We start from the raw sequence: 23,297 nt of genomic DNA, 5'->3' as shown, positions 1-23,297 counted from the left end.
TCCTTTACAAGCACAACCACTATCTGTATGCCAGCAGAAGACTTTAAGAACAAAACCATATAAATAATTCCACATCTTCAGATGTTATACAGCAAGCTGGTTTCTCTACAAGAACATTAGAGTTGCAAGGTTCAACGGAAAAACTAGATCAGCTACAACAATGGGTCAAGCAACATCCAATGACCATGAACAATCCCAATTGAAGTTTAACTGCAAACCAGGAGTACCAGAACCAACTTAGGCTCACTACTGCCAACAACAACAATATACACTGCCCACTGTTGGCAACTAGACTAAATTGTGCCACCATTTTCGCTACCCTGTTTGCAGGTGGATCATTCAGTTATTGCATTGATACGCGAGATCCATCCACTACAATCAGTTTTAAGGAAACCAAACACCTCTATTATTGCAATCAATATTGAAGAGTCGAACAATAATTTGAGATATGGAGAAAGATGAAGCGCAACTCTATAAGAATTTCAGCCAACTCTTCGGTAAAAATTAGGAAAGAAAGCTAAATGGCACGGCCAACATTTTACTCGCTGAGGCACTTCGTACTTGAAAATGTACATCAATCGTTAGCTCGAAGAAATTTCACACGTTTTCGCTTTTGATTGTACAAGCATTGTTTCTTGATGCAAGATATTTTCACAAGATCAGCACTTATTACCCTATCTTAAACAAATTCAGAGCATGCAATTAACAAACGCATATCCCCCCCCCCCCCCCAAAGATAATCTGCTGCAAGAGAGAAAGCAGTTCATGAAGTGAACAGTGTCGGGATAAGGTTGATACTTGACAATGTTGATTATTCAATTTTCTTCAAACATTACTTTCATTGTAAATTAGCTCATAAGCTAAAACTGGAGGTGCAACGTGTGTCTGTGTGTATATATTAAGAGACATATATGTTTATATAAACACATGCAGACGTCCGCGCTTGCGCTCACACACACACACATATATATACTGAATCAGTTGTTACATCCATAGAAATACAATGTCCTCAGCAAAAGAAGATTATCAGCAGAAATCCTAAATCTTCAAGAACACCCAAAGCAAGGCACTCTAAAAAGACATACTGTGTAGTGAATTAGCTATGTCAATTGATGTCATCCTTTAAAACAAAGGAAGCATGAATTCTAAAGCTCGCTATGAACTAGAGTTTTAGAAATATTCTGACTATGAATCACACCATTAGTAATTTGATTAGACCAATCACCCAAAACAAATCCAAACATGAATCAAGGAGTACACCATATCAGCCATGTTACCTAGAAGAAGAGAAGAAACAAAAAACAATCCCAAAAGGTCAACAAGGGGACAGCTTGGTAGTTGCGGCATAGGAAGAAAAAAGCAGAGATCACAGGGATCCTAACCCAACTATAACACTCAGTGTAAGCCCATCTGCTCCAATCTAGGTCGACAGGATTACCTAGCGAACAGCTCTGAGGATCTATTTCAACCCCACTAGATGCGAATTCAACTGACCCTAATCTTATCCTATCTTGATTACTACAACTAAGTTCAGATTGGTTGGACACCACTATCATAATTAAGAAAATATGCATTCAAGTAAACACAATTGTCAAGTGTTAAAACGACATATTTATGCAATTCTTAGAATACCTACACTTCCAAAAGGCAAGTAGCCAGCAAAGCCATTACAAAAGATGAAAAACAGAGAAAATAATCTATGTACAACCATGCAACATTTTTTTCAAATGTCTTCAGCATAATGCTAAGCGTCTAGAAGCACAATTTTCTGGAACATTCCTGGCACAACTTATCAAGATCTTGTTCCATCTTGCATACATCAAGTTTCACATGCTCAAACTTCAATACAATAAGGGCATGAATTTGAGTATCTCTTTTCATCTGAAATTATAATGAGGACAACTTAGAATTAGTAGTTATTTCCTTATCAAATAACCACAATAAGCTCGAGTTGATCATCCTCAATTTCTTTTCTAACCTGATAATTTGCTACAATGAAAGCCATTAATTTCATCATTTAAGTCTGTTACATCAAGCTACTTGTTATATACATGGTGTCAAGGAGATGCAAAGAAAACACTGTGCTACCCTACTATCCAAACTAAATGGACGTCCAGTGTTTCATCTTCGAAAACAGCTAAAACATTCTGATTGGTAAGAGAAAAAGCTTTAAGCATGTTTAAGATCACAACATGTCAGAATTTGTCATTTCAAGGAAAGGAAGAAGGAGAACAGAACAGAATGTCCTGCTGTTGATGAAATAAGTGTTCATCCTGAAGGAAAGAAATGCCCTGCAAAACTTGGTTCACATTGCTTTACAGTTGATATCAAACCAAGACACTAAAGCAAGGTGCTCATAAAAGCAGGGAAATTTCCAACAGAACATAACAATTTACATGCAGCCTTTCCCAGAGTATTGGATTTCTCATTCAAAAACCAGTTTAGCTTTTTATCTGTTTCTGATTTCAAAATGTCATTAAGTAGAAAACTTTTAATTTACACTTTGCTTATTTACCAATATAATGATGTAGTTTTGTTTGACACAATGCAAAGAGCCAATTCATATTTGCTGGATTTGCTCATGCTACAGCAGCTCTGCTATGTACATTAAAAAAAAAAAAAAAAGGCAGCCCCGGTGCACAAAGCATCCCGCTTTAGCAGGGTCCGGGGAAGGGCCGCTGTATGCATATCAGTTGGTAAAACACTGTCCACTCTTGGGAGGAATTTAAATATTTGACAAGATGAAGAAAAAGTGCTCATACCACAGAAATTTCACTGGCACCATACAGACATGAAAAACTATTCCTTGAGGGATTTTTTATGTAGGAAAACTTTACAGAATTACAATTGCCTATAGAAAAGGTTGCTAAGTACAGTATCACCACTTTCTAAGTTCAAAATTAATGTGAAACACAGCATGTCATACAGTAAACTTGACAATGTAACAGCAGCAAAAAGAAAGACGGAAGTAAGAACAGAAGGTTAATCCGGGGGGAAAACCCTGTCGAAAATAAGATTATCTGCGTAATAAGAAGTGTGTCAATGTTACAAAAAATAGCAATACATTATACCAATACTTTTAAGTCTCAGACACTACAAGGTAATGTTGTCGTATGTACAATTTAAGAGATTAAAAATTTGCTAAACTTTAATGTTGTCTCCGAAAATGTACAATGCTTTGTTAATAGCTTGTCCAAACAGTTCTTATCGCAAATGACGTGACCAATTTATCCACCGCTTAATCTGCCTACCATCTGTCAATCTTGTGGAAATCAGCTAACTTTTACATCTGTTATCTGAACCATCAGTTCAGCATTCCAAGCAAAATGCCAGTTTAACTCCACGTTAAAAAGCTGGGCTCATGCTGCAATAACAGCAAAAATAAGCAGTTGAACTTGAACTATGGCCATTACCAAGCATCTGTCAACTCTCCATAATTCAAAATAATACATAAAACAGCAATCACCACCAAAATTTGGAGTCCAAAAGTAATAAGTTTTATCTAGCTGGGACACCATGGGATTTACTGAGAGGTTATAACAAGGGATCATCATAGATTTTTCTGGCAAATGTAACAAAAACTTTTGGCAGAGATGGCATAGTTGCCAGTTACTGTCAGAAAACAAAGAACGAGACTATCAGCTACCATAATAATCCCAAAAACACATAAACTTATTGTATATCTTTTGTTTCATTTCTTCTAGAACAAGTGATAGTTCCTCCCATACGCAAGTAAATGCCGTCTCAAGTCATTTTAAATAGACATAAGAAACAAGTTGTATGCCTTGTTGATGAAAGCAACCAGTGATGTTGTATGCCTTGTTGATGAAAGCAACCAGTGACACCTCTCAATAAATTATAGTTGGAAAATATCAACACCACAATTACTCATGTATAATGTGATGTTAGTCTAACATAAACAATGACTAGAACACCAGAACATGCTCTTGCTTTACCATATTTATACTCTTAGTCTGACTTGATGCGGATAATAACAGTAGAATGATCTGACATAAATTTCAAATCTGCCGCCTCCTAATAATAAGCACTTGCTTCCAAAAGTTTTTGTTCTCTTTTCATTTGCTTCCATACTTGGAAGTTCTTTTTTTTTTTATTAAGCACCGGGTGTCCGGGTCTCTTTGAGCCCCGACTAATCCCGGGGGTGCACAAGCCCTCGGCAAGGAGTTTCCCGCAAGTGCACCACGGGTAATTCAGGGTTTTACCCCAGTCCGATGGCCCTCAGAAATTGTTTGCACCCAGTGGGTTTCGAACTTGAGACCTTGAAAGGGAGCACCCCAAGGCTCAAGCCAATTACCACCAGGCCAACCCCTGAGGGTTTTGGAAGTTCTTTTACCGTAACAACTTCAAATGGATGATAATTAGGAATACAAGAAAAGTTAGAATACAGTTGCACAATCACAGATGGAACACAGGCGTGTTTGTACCGAGCTCGAAAGATGACTTTTGCCTATCACCCTGAAGTACAACATATTTCACACATCTGGACACCCAAAAATAAGGACAGAGAAGTTGAGGAAGGACACTTATTTGCTAATAATGATGTGAATAACTACCATGAAGATTGCCTTTCCCTAGGAAGAAGGATACTAACTCATTCATCATAAAATAACAAGTGCCTTGTTCTTAAGCAGTTGATTCTTTCAAACCATTTTTTCATGATAAATAAAATATCATTTTTGATGTCACACCAACTTGGTGTCAAAACCTATCTACTCGAGGAATGTTAAACCAAAAAAGAAAAAAAACATACAGGACAAATCTTTAACAATTAATTTAGCGGGGTTGCAATTTTCACTAAAGAGTAATATTCTGCAAACAATTTATTAATTAATATATCCTAGAAGAGCATATCATATTGCAGGAATATCCTTGATCAAGAAAAATATTGCAGAAATATCACAATTCAGCAGAAATTACTATTCTAAGTAACCGTGCCCCAAACTCCTTCGGGGCATTGTGGCAGAAAATCTACATAGAGACTCAAAAACCTCCAAATAGATAACTTCAACATGAGAAGCACGCTCACAAAACAGATCTTATTCAAATATGCTCCCTATAATTCTGCAGAAGAATAACTTGGCTTATGTATGATGCAAAGGAATTAAATGCTCCCCCTGGCTGTTTCCAAAGTGATCAGCGTAATCACAAATAATCGGCACCACCCCACCCTAACTAGAAACTTACAAGTTGATCTTTCCAAGACAGCCCTCAGTCTGACAATGCAACTCATGCAATTATCTAAACTTGTACTGCCACTAATTTCTTCAAGTCTATTTTCTCAACCACTATATTCATTCACAAGTAAGACTCCTCACCTACAGAAAAAGACGAATCATGCGCAAAAAGCTTTCGCCTAGCAAGAGCCTAGATGAATTTAGAATCTTCCCTGGAGATCAAACATAGCACTTACCCCATACGAATAATACAGGTTTTTGTGTAAAACGGAAAAAAGCTCACCTATTAATGACAGAAATGGTTAGTAAACCAGGGAGAGAACTAGCTGAGCGCAATAAATCCAATAGAGTGCCAACGGTATTTTTTGCATCTGATGTAAGTGAAGCTGGATCAAGAACAGGGTGATGACCAACTACCCATGAAATATTAAAAGTCCATCCATGTTTAGCTGCAGGTATAAAGATAAGATACATCCAAAGCACAAAAAAAAAATCAGACTCAGCAAACTGGAAAAAAGGAAAGCAAATTGATGAATATAAAATTCTCATAGTGATTCTTTTCTGATAAGTTACTTTATATAATAGTGAATCATGAAAATCTCCTGTACTCAGAATCTTCCCATCCTTGAAGTCCTGCAAAAAATTACCTTGAGCTCCAGAATTTTCAGAATCACTTGATGTGAAAAGTAAAATATATGTTTCAAGGAACTTCAACGCCAGCAATTTCGTACCAATAGGGCCTGCCTGTAAAAACATATCCAAGAAAAGCATGTGATTTGTATATGCCAAACAATTATTATTTTTTTGAGAAGGTAACAGTTGTATGTATACGCCAAACAATGAGCAGAGGGACATCCCTAAAACATATCAGCAAGGCCTGAAAATGGATTTATTGTTTCTTCTATTTCTTTTTATATGCCCTCCTGCGGCCCATATATTAACAGAGCAGAAGACAAGAAATAGAAGTCTAGATTAGGAGAATCTTTGGACGCAGATCTCACAAAGACAACAACATGAAACACTACACTTCAAAGTTCAAGACTGCATAATATATATATATATATGTGTGTGTATATATATATATATATATATATATATATAAGTATACCTCGTGCTCATAGATATCCATTCATCTCTTTATTACCAAAATGCAGTACTTCCAAAACTGGCTACTAAATGAGGATTAAAATATTCTTGTCTCTTTGAGGGAGAGTGTGACTAGTCATTTCAAACAAATTCACAAGTCACTGCTTTGTCCCAAGCTTCATAAGGATGAAAAATCAGACAGTTAAGCTAAGCGAGTAACAGGACATTGTCTTGCTTACACTTCCTTCTTTAAATAGACGGTCCTGGTGTAGTAGCCTAGTAAGTAGTCACATACGGTAAAGAAAAATTTATCTCCCACACCACCCGAACCAGAATAAATAAATAGATAGAGATCAAAGCATCTATAAAAAGAAGTATCCTCTCATCAGAATAGACATATCCAACAGCCGAAAATTCCTGCATAGTGTTTGAAAAACATTCACAAAATATTATCATACTCCCTCCATCTCAATCTATGTGAACCTATTTGACTGGGACGGAGGTTAAGAAAGAAGAGAGGACTTCTAAACTTGTGATGTTAAATGAGTCACATATATTTTATGTGGCTATAAATCATTGCATAAAGGTAAATTATTCCCAAATATAGAAAGGAGTCATTCTTTTTGGCACGGACTAATAAGGAAATAGGTTCACATAAATTGAAATGGAGGAAGTACTTTTTTATAAGTTCACAACATATCAAGATCCACTTTTATAACTTACAAAATATTTTGATCTATTTATTTTCAATATGAAGTTACCAGAACCACTAACAAGGAAAAACTGAACCGTTTTAGAAAGGGTAAGTTTCAGAACAAACATTTTGCACATTGCTGTGAGGAGGGATTCGAAAAAAGTGATGTGTTCCCAAAGACCAAGTGACAGCCGAATTGATTACCATAGTTAAGTTCACTAGCAAACAAGTACCCACTACATGAGCAGAACAAGATACCTCAAAAAGAAAGCCAAAGACAGCATCCTTGAACTTGACCATCCATGTCCAGAGCTCTTCAAGCCACCTTTCAACTATACCATGCCGGTGAAACTATGATTTATAAAACAGGGATTTAGAACTTCAAATGTATTAGAGAAGAAAATGAGTTATTGTGAAAGAAGGATAAATTAAAAATGCTACAGATGGTATGTCAGAAAGTGCACAGGGATAGGGAGGATAAAACTTAAAAAATCCAAGCTAGTGAATCAATGCATCTTGACACATACTGAGCAATTAAGAGCTAGTGATTCAGTGCATCTTTGACATGTACTGAGCAATTACGAGCTAGTCATTCAGTGCATCTTGACACATACTAAGCAATTAAGAAAACTGGTTTACTCAGATTGAACTTCTCATGCCAAATTTCCAGCTTTTGTATCAACTAAAAAAAATCCTTGGTTAGTCATCCACACAATACAATATCACTAGCTTATGCATAGTATATGTCAACCACCAGAACCCATCTTGCCAAGACCTGTGCAATGGCTTTATGCAGTCCCTGTCAGGCTCAACCCTATACTACCATATAATGCTCGCAAGTATTATTTTGAACTTCCCTATCTCAAAAAAAAAAAAAAAAAAAAGACCGAACTACTCAAAGTGAACATGTTTGTAGTCTCCTCTAACAACCACCAATAGGCCACATGAACGTCAGAATCCAGACACTCATCTGCCCCTTGGAACTCCAGCCACAAAGAAATGACAGCGGAGAAATAGTCGTCTCATTCAATGGGTATATTCTCCGAGTGGCATTAAACAACAAAACAGCTGGTAACCCCCAGAAACATCCAAAAAAAATTATCTTACCCTTATTTTCAGAATAGGTACTAATACAAATATAGTTCGAACGCATAGCCAAATACCAACAATGACAGACAGAGGTGCTACGGAAGAAAATCTTAAAGTACCAACAAACAGAACCTTCCTCTACATTAAGATATGATGGAACTTGTCGTACAAGATCATTTAAATAATAGCCCGGTAGAGATACTCAAAATGAGTTAACTTAACTTTTTTCCACGTATCTGTACAAATTCAAGTTCATAGGAGACTGAAATTTTGGACTTCTATAGAAGATCAGCATCAGAAATACTGTCTCGATCATCTAACTACATAGTGGATTAAAGAATAATGTAATTTCATATATTCGCCATATCTACAATGCCATTATCCAACACAAACAGAGAAGTTTATTTAAACAACGGCAGAATACATAGTTTACCCCCCTGACTTTGAGGCCAAATCCCTGTGATACGCCTCTCCACCACTGGCAACCCTTTACACACCTAGCCTTTCCAAAAGTGTTGTGGTCAGAGCGTGTTTTTACCAACAAATAAGCGTGTAAACAGGAGAATCTTTGTATCAAATGTCTTATTTAAGGGACAGGTGTCCAAATATTTTTAGTTCTACAAAAATGTTAAATTGGGCCATCTTCTTCCTTGTTTAAAAAATCACCTAATCTGCCATGGCGGCTCCTTGACACTTAGACACATCTCTCCACCACCCGATCTCCTCCTTCTCAAATAGACCCACCAATATTTCTCATATCTATCCTCGTTGATTAGTTTTCAGCTTTATGTAAGATCTTTTGCTGAAAAATTGTGACTCAACAATTAAAGCTTTTTGTAGCTCCCGCAACCATTGAAGCCACTCAAGCTTTTACAGAGAAGTTTCTTCTTTCCTTTTTTTTTTTTTTTTTTTTTTTGGCAGAGAAGCTTAGTTTGGTTTTGCCAGGGCGAAGTCGAATATTCGGAAAGGGTGAGTTTTTCAAAATTAGCCCCAACTATTAAAGCTTAGCTCAAGCTTTTGCAAATGAGAACATTTATTTAATTTTGTAAATGGGTGAATTTCCAGAAATGGAAGCATGGTAATGGCAGTTCATGGTGGGGAAGATGAAGAAAATGGAACATGATTATAATTCTAAAGGTTATCTTTTTGTTTTTATTTAGTGACACATGTCACGACCTTTTTGGTGAGTGACACTACATATTTTTGAAAAACTGGTCAAGCAAGAAATGGTGTGTACTCTGGAAAAGGTTGCTGTAAAGGGTTGCCCGTGTTGGGCGGGTGTGTCACAGGGATTTGGCCTCAAGGTCAGTGGGGTAAACTATGTATTCTGCCGTAAACAAATTTAGCATAGTTTCAAATACTTGACAAGATAGGCATGAAGCATTAAGGTACTAGAGGCACATTTATAGCTTCAACCTCCCTGCCTACATGTTCTTTATACCCCACGCAACCCTCTGTATTGAAGAAATCACTGATGGCATTAGTTTTGAAAATCACTTTGTCCGCCGCCAACCAACCAAACAAATTTCACCTTCCTTTTTAGAGAGAATGAATAATTACTAAATGAACAAAGGGGAATACTACTGAAGGATAAAATATAGATGTTTAGCTATGGCAACATAAGACACATTTTTTTGTTTTTTTTTTTTTTTTTTTTTTGATGATGAAAGACACATTTTTTTGTTTTTTTTTTTTTTTTTTGATGATGAAAGACACATTTTTTTGTTTTAGAAGATTTCAGAGAAAATTAGCAAAAGAAAATCTCAGAACCAAACACTGTGCCTCCAAACTAGGACTAGAGCCAACAAAATTAGCTTTCGACCTTCTTTAAATCCTATCATCCGTAACCAAAATGTATAAGCCAAGCTTCTGATTGAGCAACAAATGCAATTATGGCCTTATAATACTAACAAATCTAGACCTGTAAACGTAACGTAAGAAAAAATAAATGAAGTGGCCCGGTGCACAAGACTCGCACCGAAGAGACCGAACTTTTTTTTTTGGGGATAAGAGCTAAAAGTAACCAAAGATCTCCTCAAAAGATTCACAACTATGATTATAGTGGAACAAGCCTATGTTGCATAAGGGCTCAGTCAACAAGATACAGCAAATACAAAATCATGAACAAGCATGTAACCTGAGATGATAACTCCTCCAACACGCCAGAAAAGATTTTCATGCCAGATATAATTGATTGCTTTGCCACCATAGAATTCATATCTCTTAAGCATGCAAACAATACGGGCATTAACACCAACAAATGTTCCTTTGCTTTCATCCCAACCGCCTCAATTACCCTGACATACGTACAGAATAAAGTTAGAATGATGAAAACAATATGGAAAAGAAACAAGTGCACGTAAAATCAGAATACAAAAAGCATGCAAGCACGTCTTTTACAACCCTCTTCTGGCATCAGCTGATGCCAACTTATCAACTACTGATTGAAACAGCATGTAATCACTTTTTGTGTTTTTGTTTTGTTTTTTTTTTTTGTTCGGTACGCCGCCCCACCCAAAAAAATATCCCCTATCCAGAGATCAATAGTGGTACTCCCACTTTTCCCCCTTTGCTTCCTTGAACTCCCAACTTCTTGGTAAGAAGTAGATGGCTCTAACCGCTAGAGCAACCCTCTCATGTCAAGGGAGTAACCAAATTTTAACAGGACGTACCTGTTATATGTGTTTCTGTTACTATCTATTGTTTCTCCTACTTCGATTAGCGTATGATTTTGTGGTAGTTATTGTTCCTTTTTCAGACTACTTTATATAGTACTTTGCCATAACTTCTTTACTTCCGTCATTTCTTTTTCCGTATTGCTTTGATTTGAGCCGAAGGTCTATCGGAAACAACCTCTCAACCTCCCAAGGTAGGGGTAAGGCCTGCGTACACTCTACCCTCCCCAGACCCCACTTGTGGGATTACACTGTGTATGTTGTTGTTGTTGTTGTTGTTACCTTTTATATGTGGAAAAGAAGGTGCCAAGCTGTAATTTTCAATCCTTTTCTATCACAAAAGAGAATCACAAAATGCAACACCTTCCACACATCTTGAAACAGATTATTTAGTCTTATATATATATACAAAGAAGTTTCTAATATAAATCTAAAGAACCAATTCAATCCTGAAAAGGCGCAACTTTTAATTACCTTAGCTGGAAATTAACCCAATTGTGATTCAGGAACCCACTGTTCCAACAATTACAACTAATATTTTGATAAAAAGGTTCAATTGAACTTACTCAATGAGGCATTTGAGTCAAAATATATATATCCTCCTTGATATTGTAATGCATAGTTGTCTATGTTTTTCTAACATGTTTCGGCGATACAACCAAAGTTAGCTAATTCTGGTCAAAGGTCCAACAAATGACGAATGTGCTCATGCTACTTATGCTAACTACTGTACAATTTACTATACTAAAAAGTCCAGTTTGAACTTAACTTACTCAATGAAGCATTTGAGTCAACATATATATCCTCCTTGATATTGTAATGCATAGTTGTCTGTGTTTTTTTCTAACATGTTTCGGCAATACAATCAAAGTTAGCTATTCACTGGTCAAAGGTCCAACAATGACGAATGTTCTACATGATACTTATGCTAACAAATGTATTAAAAAGGTTTCAATTTCACTTACTCAATGAGGCATTTGCGTACTAGACTTTCTTCTTGGTTTAAATTGCTGTTGTGTGACATTATGTAACGACAGAAAAGATACAATCTATCTAAAACGTTACAATACAATACAACATAATACGATTCATTATGAAATAATAATGTAACAACCATCCAAACAGAACATTAATAACCAATTCAATCACAAAAAAAAGGTGCAAATTTTGATTTTCTTCGCTGGAAATTAACACAATTGTGATTCTGAGACTCACTGTTCCAACAATTTACAACAACTATTTCTCAAAAAAGGTAACAATTTCACTTACTCAATGAGGCATTTGCGTACGAGAGTTTCAGGCGAAGACTGAAGGTCAATTAAATAAGGAAGAAGCTCAGCAACTTGAGATTGCTCTACCGATAACAATATATCTTTCAATTGCATCAACGAAGACAGCTTTACTGCCACGTCACCATGGTTATTAGCCGCCGCAATTAACGGCAACGCTTGCTCCCTAATTGTTCCGGCCATGTAGATAGCTAGGGTTTATTAATTTTTAGGGTTTTGAATTCGTCCGGCCGTTACTCCGCCGCCGCCGGTGTAGGGTTCCGAATACGGATGAAATAATGCGTTGGCCTGAAGGATGATAGTAAGATATCATAAATGGAGATTTGTAACCATTTTAGTGTGTGCTTGGAGGTTAAAGTCTTTATTTTTATCAGTTGGGGATTTTGAATTTGTTGAGGGAAATTGGGGATTGGAGCGGATATTGGGCCGGGTTTATATAAGTGGACACGCGGCTCATAAAATATGACGATTTGCAGCCGTATGATCACTTTTTTAGAACTTTGTTTAAAACTAGTTATATGAGGTCCGGGTTAAACAGTATTCGTTATTATTAAAGTTTTCTAATCACTGAGTTATAGATAATTTTTAAACAAAAAATTATTTACGGGGGAAAAAGTCTGGAAGAAAAATTATTAAATACCAAAGGGACACAATAGACTCAACATTCTGTAAAATAACATGATTTAAATTATGTAAAATAATTAAAACTCGGTGAAAAAAAATATAGCATTTTTATTAATAGTTTTTGTATTTACATATAGAAATAGTTTTTTTTTATATTTAAAAAGTTTTAATTTCACTTATAATATTTCATGCTGCAAGAGTTTATGCTAGTTAAATGTGGTCATTTAAACTTACTTTCATACTAAACTAAAAGGAGGAGGGGGCAGGGGGGGGGGGGGGGGGGCGGGGAGGGGGAACTAAATTCATTAAATGAATCTCAAGAATCAATTTAGTTCTTCATATATATATATTTTATACTTAAAAATATTAATTCTAAGTTAAAATTGCAATTTATAATACTTTTCGTATAGATATTCAATGCTCCCTCTGTATCACTTTGTTTTGTCTTATTTTCCTTTTTTGTCCGGTTAAAAAAGAATGTCTCATTCCTTTTTTGGCAACTCCTTAGTTCCAACTTTCCGCATGACATGTTTAAAATCACAAAATTAAAGGACATTTTTGGTACATTCTACATATCTTTAGTTTAAGACCACGTGAATTATGCAGTTATTAAATATTGCATAAGTAATACCACGCTTGGTAGCGGGTTAGGAGGTAAGTTATTCACGTATAAACTTAATACGATGTTTAATTTGCAATATAGAAATTTGTATAACTAATACATGTATAAGTTAGGAGAGAATCTATGTATTACTTTATGCAGGATATACAGGTTGAATAACTAATACATGAATAACTAAACCCCGCATAAAATAATACATAAGCTCCTCATAATAATAAAAAAAATTATAATACCTTCTTGATTATATAAAAAAAAATTACTCAAATTAAATATAAAAACTAAAAAAAAACAATATAATATAAACTGGAGAATATAAAGGACAAGAAAAGATTTCAACAAAAAATTACTACAATGCCAACATACATTAATTACAGAGGCTTGTATAGAGAGGACATAAGAAAAAAAAAATTGATGCAAAAAATATTAGGCAGAGGAAAAGACAACATCCTCCACACGTAGCTTTATCAAAGGATCAAAAGTTTTGTGAGGACGACAAAACTTTTGCATCCTCGCTTATATATATTTGTAGGTGTTTAATTTGCAATATAAAAATCCGTATAACTAATACATGTATAAGTTATGGGAGAATCTATGTATTGCTTTATGCAGGATATACAGGTTGAATAACTAATACATGAATAACTAAACCCCGCATAAAATAATACATAAGTTCCCTCATAATAATTAAAAAGTTATAATACCTTCTTGATTATATAAATTTTTTTTACTCAAATTAAATATAAATCCTAAAAAAACAATATAATATAAATTGGAGAATATAAAGGACAAGAAAAGATTTCAACAAAAAATTACTACAATGCCAACATACATTAATTATAGAGGCCCGTATAGAGAGGACACAAGAAAAAAATATTAGATGCAAAAAATAGTAGGCAAAGGAAAAGACAACATCCTCCACGTGTAGCTTTATCAAAGGATCAAAAGTTTTGTGAGGACGATAAAACTTTTACATCCTCGCTTATATATAGTTGTAATATAATCACTTTTGAAGAATATTTTGTTGAAATAATAATCCCAACTTAAAAAGTGATAGAGACACGCCTACTGAAAAAATAGGGGAAATTTCACTTATAAACAATTTATGGGTCAAAATTACATAGTCATAGCCCATATTTTAAATTACAAACCTACAGCCCAACATTTCTTGGCCTAACTTGAATATTCAACTTTATACAACAAAATATACAACTTTATACACATATTGTAGACAATGTATACATCTTGTATAAAAATGTATAATAATGTATAAGACTAGTATACAATATTATACAAGAGGTGTTTATACATGAGGGGGCTTGTACATAATGTATAAAGGGTGTTTATACGCACTTCTACACAGTATAAAAGTGTATAATGGTGTATATGAGGTGTTTAAACACTTACCGGCTAGATCTAGCGACGACAAGAAACAGAAGTGCAGAGTCATCGGCGACGGCGATGGCACTGCTTCTCCATTGTTGCCGCTGATCCAACTTCCAGTCGCCGGCGACGGCGTTCCAGTGAGGAGATGCTTCCAGTCGATGGAAAGCACAAACTGCTACAGAGGCTGAAAGATGACGCCGACGACAACGAGTACCGTGATGGTGGCGGTGGTGGGCCGTGGTACTCACGGACTCAACTTGCGGCGTGTTAAGACGCCAATCAACAGACGCCACCGGTGGATCAAATGGTGGCCATAGCAGGTAAGAAAACAAATATGGGCCATTTTCGGGTAAATAATAGGCCTAAATTGTCCCACAATGTTATTTCCCCAACTCTAGGACTATATGCCTAATGAAATAGTGTGTTGCTCTGAAAGATCTATATATCTATATAAAGTTAGGCATAGATGTGGCACCTAACTAAAATATTATTTATCTTTTTTCTCATTTTTTAAATTTTTTCCCTTCTCATTTTGCTCCAAAAATGTTCAATTAATTAGATTCTCTTTACTCTCTCTTATTAATCAAAATTTAAGTCCATCCTTAATTAGTCAATAAACGGATGAAGACAAAGGGTCAGGATGATAATGGTTAATTTCGGAGAATAAAAGACTTTTAGCTTTTCTTTTTCCTCAATAAATCAAAGAGATTCATTCTATGACTGTCAATTTGTTACATCTCAAAATTCTAAAGTTGGTCTCTTGAAGAAATAGAGAGAAATCTGAGCGGATTGACTCTTAAAAAAAATTCAGGTATCGTAATCTTATCCTCCTTTATATTTTTTCATCTTTGTAATCAATGGAATTGTCAGTCATGATTTGTTGTTTTTGTCCGTTTTTAGTTCTAATCAGTTCTTTTGTGTCTATAAAAATCAATGTTGTCTCACATCTCTCCAAGCAAGATTTTTTTTTTGGCTCTCAATGGGAAATCTCGACAAACTAAACCAAAAAGTGGAGTAATATTGGCATATGAAATGGTACACATCACGTGGTATCCGTCGGTCCAGTGGAAAAAGAAATTTCTCCACGACAAAAGGGTACCATATCTTTTCTTGTACAAAGTTGCAAGTTATTTGATAAAAATGTTATTTGATAAAAATGTCAAGCAGCACAAGGACACCATAGTACAACATTCCTGTACAAATCTGTGTCAGCTTGAATATGGGCACAATTCTTATGTATGGACACTATTCTCTTCAGTGAAAGCTCCGCAAGAAGATTTGAAATTGTAAATATAAAGGACTCATCCATCAAAAAGAGAGGACCAAGAAGTAGAAGGGTTGAGACTGTAAAATGTGGGCTCATGCCTCATATTTTTGGTGGAGATTGTAAAAGAGGTAGTTGTGTGCGGTTAGAACGATGTTTTGTTTTCTTCATTTGTTTTCTTACAGTTGGATTTTCTTTCCTCTTGGTTGATTCTTTGGAGCTGCATTATGAGTCATTACACCGCCTTTTTCCTGGAATACTTGGTTGCATGGTATAAATTATTCTGTAATTTTCTTTTACAACTTGATTCGCCTCCATGATGAGTAAGAAGGATAACTAGGAAAAACAAATAGATAATTCCAACACTTTTCCGAATTAATGTTTCCTCTGGCACTAAAGTCTTAAGATTTTAAACTATATATATAGGTAATCCTATTTAAAATATGAGATTTGTAATCTTGAAAATAATTCATGTTACATTCTTATTGTCATTTTTTCCTTGACTTTTAATTATTTTTTATTTGATTTCTTTCTTTGATGATTTTGATATGATAATTTATATTTAGGTCGTGTAGGGAAAAAAAGGAGGAAGTAAAGGTTGATGAAAATAAAGAACAGGAGAAAGAAAAAGGAACGGTATGTGATGAACTATGCGATAAGTAACAATGCTACTTTAGAGTCTGTTTGGATGGGCTTAAAAAAACCAGCTTATAAGCTGGAAATAACTTATAAGCTAAAAAATAAATAAAAAAATTGATGTAGTCCAACTTATTTTTTTTGCTTATAAGCTGAAAACAGCTTATAAGTTGCTTTAGATAAATTAAGCCAAACAAACCCAATTAATTTTTTAGACTTATTTTAAACACAAAATGGCTTTAAGCTGGCCAGCCAAACACTCAAAAAAATTGAAAACAGCTTATAGACAACTTATAAGCCAATCCAAACGGGCTCTTAATTTGTATGGACTTAAGATAATACGTCATTTTTTTGTGCGGAGTGCCCTTCAACTGCACTGGTCTTTAATTTTTTCCCCTCAAATTGGTGGTCTTTAATTTTTACCCTTCGCCTAATATCACGAGGTCCGAACCCCGCTTCAGTAAAAAAAAAGATAATTTCACAAGGCAGAATTTTGTAGCAAAGTGAAGCCTATTCGGGCCAAAATTAGGCCTTAAGGCAGAGTTTTGAATCTCAGGCAGAGTTTCGTAGAGTTTTGCATTCAAAACTATGGCTTAAGGGAGAGTTGGCATGCCTAAAAGCAAAACTTTACCTTGAGTTTGTCTCAAAACTCTCCCTCAAATCCTGCCTTCATGCAGAGTTTTGCAGGTAAATTTCTGCTCGGAGGCAGAGTTTTGTAGGCAAATTTCTGCCTTGCGAATTTAAACTCTACCTTGCTATTTTTTTTTTTAATTTTTGACTAAAGCGAAGCACAAAAATTAAAGAACACCCCCGAACAAGGGCAATCGTGCAAATTGCCCTTGCTAAAAATGTAACTCCTGCAAAACTCATCTCTTTCCTTTTCTTCTTTTGTAGCTGTTGTTATTTAAAGGGACTGAGAGCCCGTTTGGATTGGCTTATAAGTTGGCTTATAAGCTGTTTTCAGCTTTTTTGAGTGTTTGGCTGACCAGCTTAAAGTCATTTTATGCTTAAAATAAGCTCAAAAAAATAATTGGACCCATTTGACTTAGTTTATCTAAAGCAGCTTATAAGCTGAAAACAGCTTATAAGCCAAAAAAAATAAGTTGGACTACCCCAACTTATTTTTTTCAGCTTATAAGCTGCAAACAGCTTTAAGCTGTAAGCCAATCCAAACGGGCTCTGAAGCTTGAAATTTCGATCTAAGCTCTTATGATTTCCTCACGAGATCATCCCCTTTCTTATCATATTATTATATGTTTATAGGAGAAACTTTTTGAAGTAATTATTTTGCGCTATTTAAAATAATTTTATGATTTTGAGGAAGAATATATAGACATTATAAAAGAACAATTTGTAATTGAATTTACTTTTTATTACCGTGCGAAGCGCGAACATGTTTACTAGTAGGTGTTGACACCCAATTTTGCCCCTCCTTTTCATTTAATTAATTTCACTATGTTTCCAAGTCATGAAAATTCCCCAAAAATGAGTTTGGAATATTTTCACTAATTATTACACTATTTTTGTTATGAACTATGACTTGTTCATTTAGTGAAATTATATAAGAATTAAGAATATTTTGATAGTTTTTACCACTTGCAAATTTTTTATATCTATAAAAAAAAAATATAACTTAAAAAATTCAAATTGTGTCCAAATATGATTTCAAACAATGTTCAAACGGCTCCTAAAGTAGAGGGGGTTATTTTTGACCCTAGCGCATCCGGTTCTAACAGGAAAAAAGGTTCATTCACACTTCGTACAAATAACGCACATTCTGTATACTCAATAAAACTCGTATAAAATTTTGTCATCAGAATTGTCTCAGGCGAAAATGGAGGGTTGGGATCCAAACACGAAATCAACCCTAACACAGATCCCGTTATTGACAATCAAAGCGGGTCCACGTGACGGGGCGTTATGGACACAGAGATTGAAGGAAGAGTATAAAGCCCTAATAGGGTACACATCAATGAATAAATCGAAAGATAATGATTGGTTTCGTATATCAGCAGCAAATCCAGAAGGTACAAGCTGGAAAGGGAAGTGTTGGTATGTGCATAATTTGTTAAAGTATGAGTTTGATCTACAGTTTGATATACCTGTTACTTATCCTGCTACTGCACCTGAACTTGAGTTGCCTGAATTAGACGGCAAGACTGAAAAGGTGAATTCTTTTTTCGTTGCTTTGATCTTTAGATTGGTTAATTCTTGCTGTTATCACTGGTTTATGGTGTAGTAATTGTTGTTGTTATACTTGTAATTTAGCAAAACCCTAATTATTGTTCTAAACTCGATGGAGAAACCGAAAACGTTGTTCTTTTTTTGTCCCCTTTATCTATCTGGTTATATGTTTACTACTCCCTCACACCTTAAGAAACTACTTACTCCAAGGAAAAAAAATGTAAGTTGACTAAATTACCCCTAATTAGGCATTGAGATTTGATCACATAACACTTAATAGGGGCAAATTTGGAAAGATAAGGTTAATTGTTTCTTGATTTAATAAGTGGACACTTTCTTTGACCCAAGGAAAAAAAGGCTAAGTGGACACTTTTTTTTTTTTTAATCTGGAGGGAGTATTATTTACGGGTATTAAAATGAAATGGGTCTGAATAGAAAGGAATTGACTTGAATTAGTTTAGAATTGGGGGCGATTAGTTGATAATTACTATAATTTTTTTATTATGGAATTCCCTTCATCTGTCTGATCATATGTTCTTTATATGGTGAGTTTTGCTTATGTGATTGGTTTAAGGCGTAATAGTAGTTGTTGTTATACTTGAAGTTTCGTAAAAGCTTAATTCGTCTTAAATGCAAATTATTTACTGACATTTAAATGAAATGGGTTTGAATAGAGTGGAATAGATAGATAAGATCATATATCTGAACTCGATGGAAAGACTGAAAAGGTTCGTTCTTTTTTTGCTCCCTTCATCTCTCTGATCATATATACCAATCTAGGATGTTGAATTCTCGGCGTCATGATTGGTTCAAGGTGTAGTAATTGTTGTTGTTATACTCGTAATTTAGCAAAACCTTAATAATTGTTCTGAACTCGATGGCGAGACAGAAAAGGTTAGTTCTTTTCATCTGTTGTTCATATATTTAGATTGGTGAATTCTTGCTGTTATGATTGGTTTATGTTGTTGTTGTTACGCTTTTAATTTAGCAAAACCCTACTTATTGCTCTGGAAATGTGAATTCTTTTTCCCTTTCCTTTCATCTATCTGATCATATGTATACTGTAAAGGTCAATTCTTGCTGTTATGATTGGTTTATGGTGTTGTAGTTGGTGTTATACCTGTAGTTTAGGAAAACCCTAATTTATCTTAAAAGGAAGTTATTTACCGGGTTTTGAAATGAAATATGAATAGACTGGAATTGATTGATAAGATTCATTTATCTGACTCAAATTAGTTTGGAATTGGGGTGTGTAGTTAATTGATATATCTGATTGAAAAAGTTTTTTTTTTTTTTTTTTTTGTTCCTATCATCTCTGATCATATATGATTTTTTGCTGTTGTGATTGGCTTATGGTGTTGTAATTGTTGTTATACTTATAATTTACCAAAACCCTAATTTTATCATAAAAGGAAATTATTTGGTGATATTTAAATGAAATTGCTCTGGATAGTGTGGAATAGATAGATACGATTCATATATCTGATTGAATTAGTTTGAAATTGGGGCGTAGTTTGTTGATTGATTGATTATTATTGTTTTTTGTTATGTAGATGTACAGAGGAGGGAAAATATGCTTGACAGTGCATTTCAAGCCGCTATGGGCTAAGAATTGGTAATTATTCTCCTCTTTGATTTGAATTTAAGCTTGATTACTATGAAATTTTAGTCAATTCGTGATAGTATGTGTTGATCTACCACATTGTTTTCGACATATCATGTTCCTTCACATGACTACACTCTTCAAACATTTGTTTAATTATAAGGACTACGTTAGTGGTATTTAAAATTGGGAATTTGCCAAGATAAAGGAAGATGGTTAGAGTAGGTTAGCAATCTGTTTTAATATAGTCATAATATGATGTTGGGTTGCCCAAATAGAGAGTAACATATATTAAAGATTAATAAGCATACTCCCAACTGGTTTTGATTATGGATTGAGTACTAGTAATTGATCAACTGGTTCTTTGAATTGGGTTTAGCTCTTGAATGACCAGACTGCTAGTATGATCAAGTTCTGGTTGAGTGAGGAGCAAATGTTTGGGTGACTGATAACGTAGTAGATTCTGAATTAAATGAATATAATTTTTCTAAGACGTGCTTATGTTTGCCTTGGTAGTTAAAAGGAGTACTCTTTGCTTCAGGGCAAATGTTCGGTTGACTGAGAACTTAGTAGATTCTGAATTAAATGAATATAATTTGTCTAAGATATGATTATGTTAGCCTTGGTAGATAGAGGAGTACTCTTTGCTTCATATTTGTCCTAGTTTATTTTCAGTACATTGGAACTGAAAGTGTTTTTCTACTTAAATCTAACTTTCTGTATTCATTTAGCCCCAGATTTGGCATAGCACATGCGCTTTGTTTGGGTCTTGCACCATGGCTTGCAGCGGAGATTCCTGTTCTTGTTGGTTCTGGCATGATTAAACACAAAGATGATGTGGCCACATCCAGTGAATCTTGACTAGGAGATGAAATTTAAGTAATGACGAAGCTAATCTCAAGATACAACTGTAAACTTTATGCAAGTCTTTGAAAGTGTACTTCTCCCCTCAAATTCATCATAAATGAATAATATTGGGGAGTCAAAGTTTCATGTGCTTTATGCCCTCAAATTTGTACGGACCAGTGGTTCCATTCTTCTTTACATGAATAATATTGAGGAGACAAAATTTCTTGTTTTCTAGAACCTTTTTTCTTTTGACAAAGGGTGTCAAAGCCTTGTGAAACAGCAACTTTGAAATTCTACTGTTATTTGCTGTGTTTTTGAACATCTTAGATTTATTTGGATTAGTGATGCCCTTCCAGTTATCACATTGAGGCTGCAAAATTTCATGTTATGAGAGCCTTGTGAAACCTGAACTTTGAGATACAAGTGTTGTAATTGCGAAGTTATTTGACTTGTGCTTTGTCCCCTCAAATTTATTAGGACTACTGTTGCCCTTCCTGCTTTTTATTCATATTGAGATGGGAATTTCTATTCAAGCCTTGTGACGCCGGAGAGTCAATTGTCATTTTTTTTTTTTGGTAACTGAAATATTTTATTACCAGAAGTGATCATTACAGCTCAAAGAAAACTGAAACCATGGCAGTTGTCATATTTGCTGAGTTCTTTGAGCGTGTGCTTTATCCCTCAAATTTATTTGGTCTTGTGATGCTCGTCTTGTTTCGTCATGAATCACATTTTGAGGCAGCAATGTTGCATGCAATTCACCTCATGAAACCTAAACTCTGATACATGTATCATATTTGCTTCAGTCTTTGAATGTGTGCTCTATTCCCTTTTAAACTTGTTGGACTAGCTTGTGCTTCCTGTTTATTCATGAATCATTTCAAGGAGGCAATGTTTCATGTCATTCAAGCCTTGTGAAACCTAAACTTTGAGTTACAACTGTCCTATTTGCTTAGCTTTTTAACGTGTTCTTTATGCCCTCAAATTTATTTGGATTTGTGGTGTGCATCCTGGTTTTTCATTTAGCACCTTGTTATGGATATAATCGTTCTACAAATGTTTGGAATTTGCATCTGCCTATCCCAACCTTCCAAAATTAGGCGAACTGACGGCACTACATGACTGAGTCCGGAGCCAAAATGGTTTATTTTTGCAGCCATTAGACCAAAATAGGGTGTCTTTTTTTTTTTATACCATAATGGGCATTTCGTTGATTATTCAACGAAATGCCCAGCAATTACTGTTCATAGCCGCAACATTTTTATTTTGTTTGCAGTTCGTGAACTGCTTAACGAAATAGCAGTTTTTTTTTTTTTTTTTTTTAATTTCGTGAATAAAAACGAAAACTGATTTGTTTTGTTTTGTATTTTTTCGCATTTCGTGACACAATCAACGAAATAGGTGTTTTTTTTTTTTTGTATTTCGTGAATAAAAAAAGAAATAGGAAATTATAATTTTTTTTTGGGGTGGTGAAGTTATATATATATATGAATGAAATAAAAAAAAAATATATAATTTCCTATTTATATATAAAAAAAAATATATATATATATATATATATGAATGAAATAAAATATATATATATATATATATATATATGAAATATATAATGAAATATATATATATATATATATATATATATATATTAATGAAATATATATATGAATGAAATATATATGTATGAATGAAATATATATGTATGAAATATTTTCCTATTTCGTTGGTATATAAATGAAAATATATATATATATTCATCTTATTTCATTGGCATATGAATGAAATAAAAAAATAAAAATATATATATATATATATATATATATATATATTCATCTTATTTCATTGGCATATGAATGCAATAAAAATAAAATAATATATATATATATATATATATATATTTTCGTTTATATACCAATGAAATAGGAAAATATTTCATTCATATATATATATATTTCATTCATATATATATATATATATATATATATATATATATATATATATATATATATATATATGAATGAAATAAAAAAAATAGGAAATTATATATATATGTATATTTTTTATTTCATTCATATATATATATATATATATATTTTACATATAAATA

The 23,297-nt window shown here is 34.2% G+C and overlaps 2 protein-coding genes across 4 annotated transcripts in view; one reads left to right on the top strand and one right to left on the bottom strand.

Annotated features, from left to right (window-relative positions):
- The window catches only part of LOC132627680 (uncharacterized), a 28,861-nt gene extending 16,396 nt beyond the window's left edge, over positions 1-12,465 (bottom strand). The window contains exons 1-5 of one of the 3 annotated variants that reach the window (XM_060343156.1): positions 12,009-12,465; positions 10,202-10,361; positions 7,234-7,326; positions 5,843-5,939; positions 5,479-5,644 (exon numbers count right to left, since the gene is read on the bottom strand). In XM_060343156.1, the coding sequence (XP_060199139.1) occupies positions 5,479-5,644; positions 5,843-5,939; positions 7,234-7,326; positions 10,202-10,361; positions 12,009-12,211 (719 nt within the window). In that variant the 5' untranslated portion in view covers positions 12,212-12,465. Of the gene's footprint in view, positions 1-5,478; positions 5,645-5,842; positions 5,940-7,233; positions 7,327-10,201; positions 10,362-11,305; positions 11,315-11,704; positions 11,779-12,008 lie in introns of those variants that run through there. The other 2 variants (XM_060343157.1, XM_060343159.1) reach the window with 2 other exon arrangements.
- Positions 12,466-18,303: 5,838 nt separating this feature from the next.
- Positions 18,304-21,512, top strand: LOC132627679 (ubiquitin-fold modifier-conjugating enzyme 1). The gene is made up of 3 exons (XM_060343155.1): positions 18,304-18,724; positions 20,295-20,356; positions 21,076-21,512. Exons 1-3 carry the CDS (start codon positions 18,392-18,394, stop codon positions 21,203-21,205), a joined length of 525 nt encoding a protein of 174 aa, XP_060199138.1. The 5' UTR covers positions 18,304-18,391; the 3' UTR covers positions 21,206-21,512.
- The last annotated feature ends 1,785 nt before the right edge of the window (positions 21,513-23,297 follow it).

The sequence above is a fragment of the Lycium barbarum genome, chromosome 2 (genome assembly GCF_019175385.1).
Source record: "Lycium barbarum isolate Lr01 chromosome 2, ASM1917538v2, whole genome shotgun sequence".
Taxonomy (NCBI): domain Eukaryota; kingdom Viridiplantae; phylum Streptophyta; class Magnoliopsida; order Solanales; family Solanaceae; genus Lycium; species Lycium barbarum.
This window is presented reverse-complemented; position numbering and strand designations above follow the sequence as displayed.

Coding starts and splice junctions, on each gene's coding strand:
- LOC132627679 (XM_060343155.1), top strand. CDS start 18,392: ATGGAGGGTTGGGATCCAAACACGAAATCAACCCTAACACAGATCCCG. Junction 18,725..20,294: donor TAGACGGCAAGACTGAAAAG/GTGAATTCTTTT, acceptor TTTGTTATGTAG/ATGTACAGAGGAGGGAAAAT. Junction 20,357..21,075: donor CCGCTATGGGCTAAGAATTG/GTAATTATTCTC, acceptor GTATTCATTTAG/CCCCAGATTTGGCATAGCAC.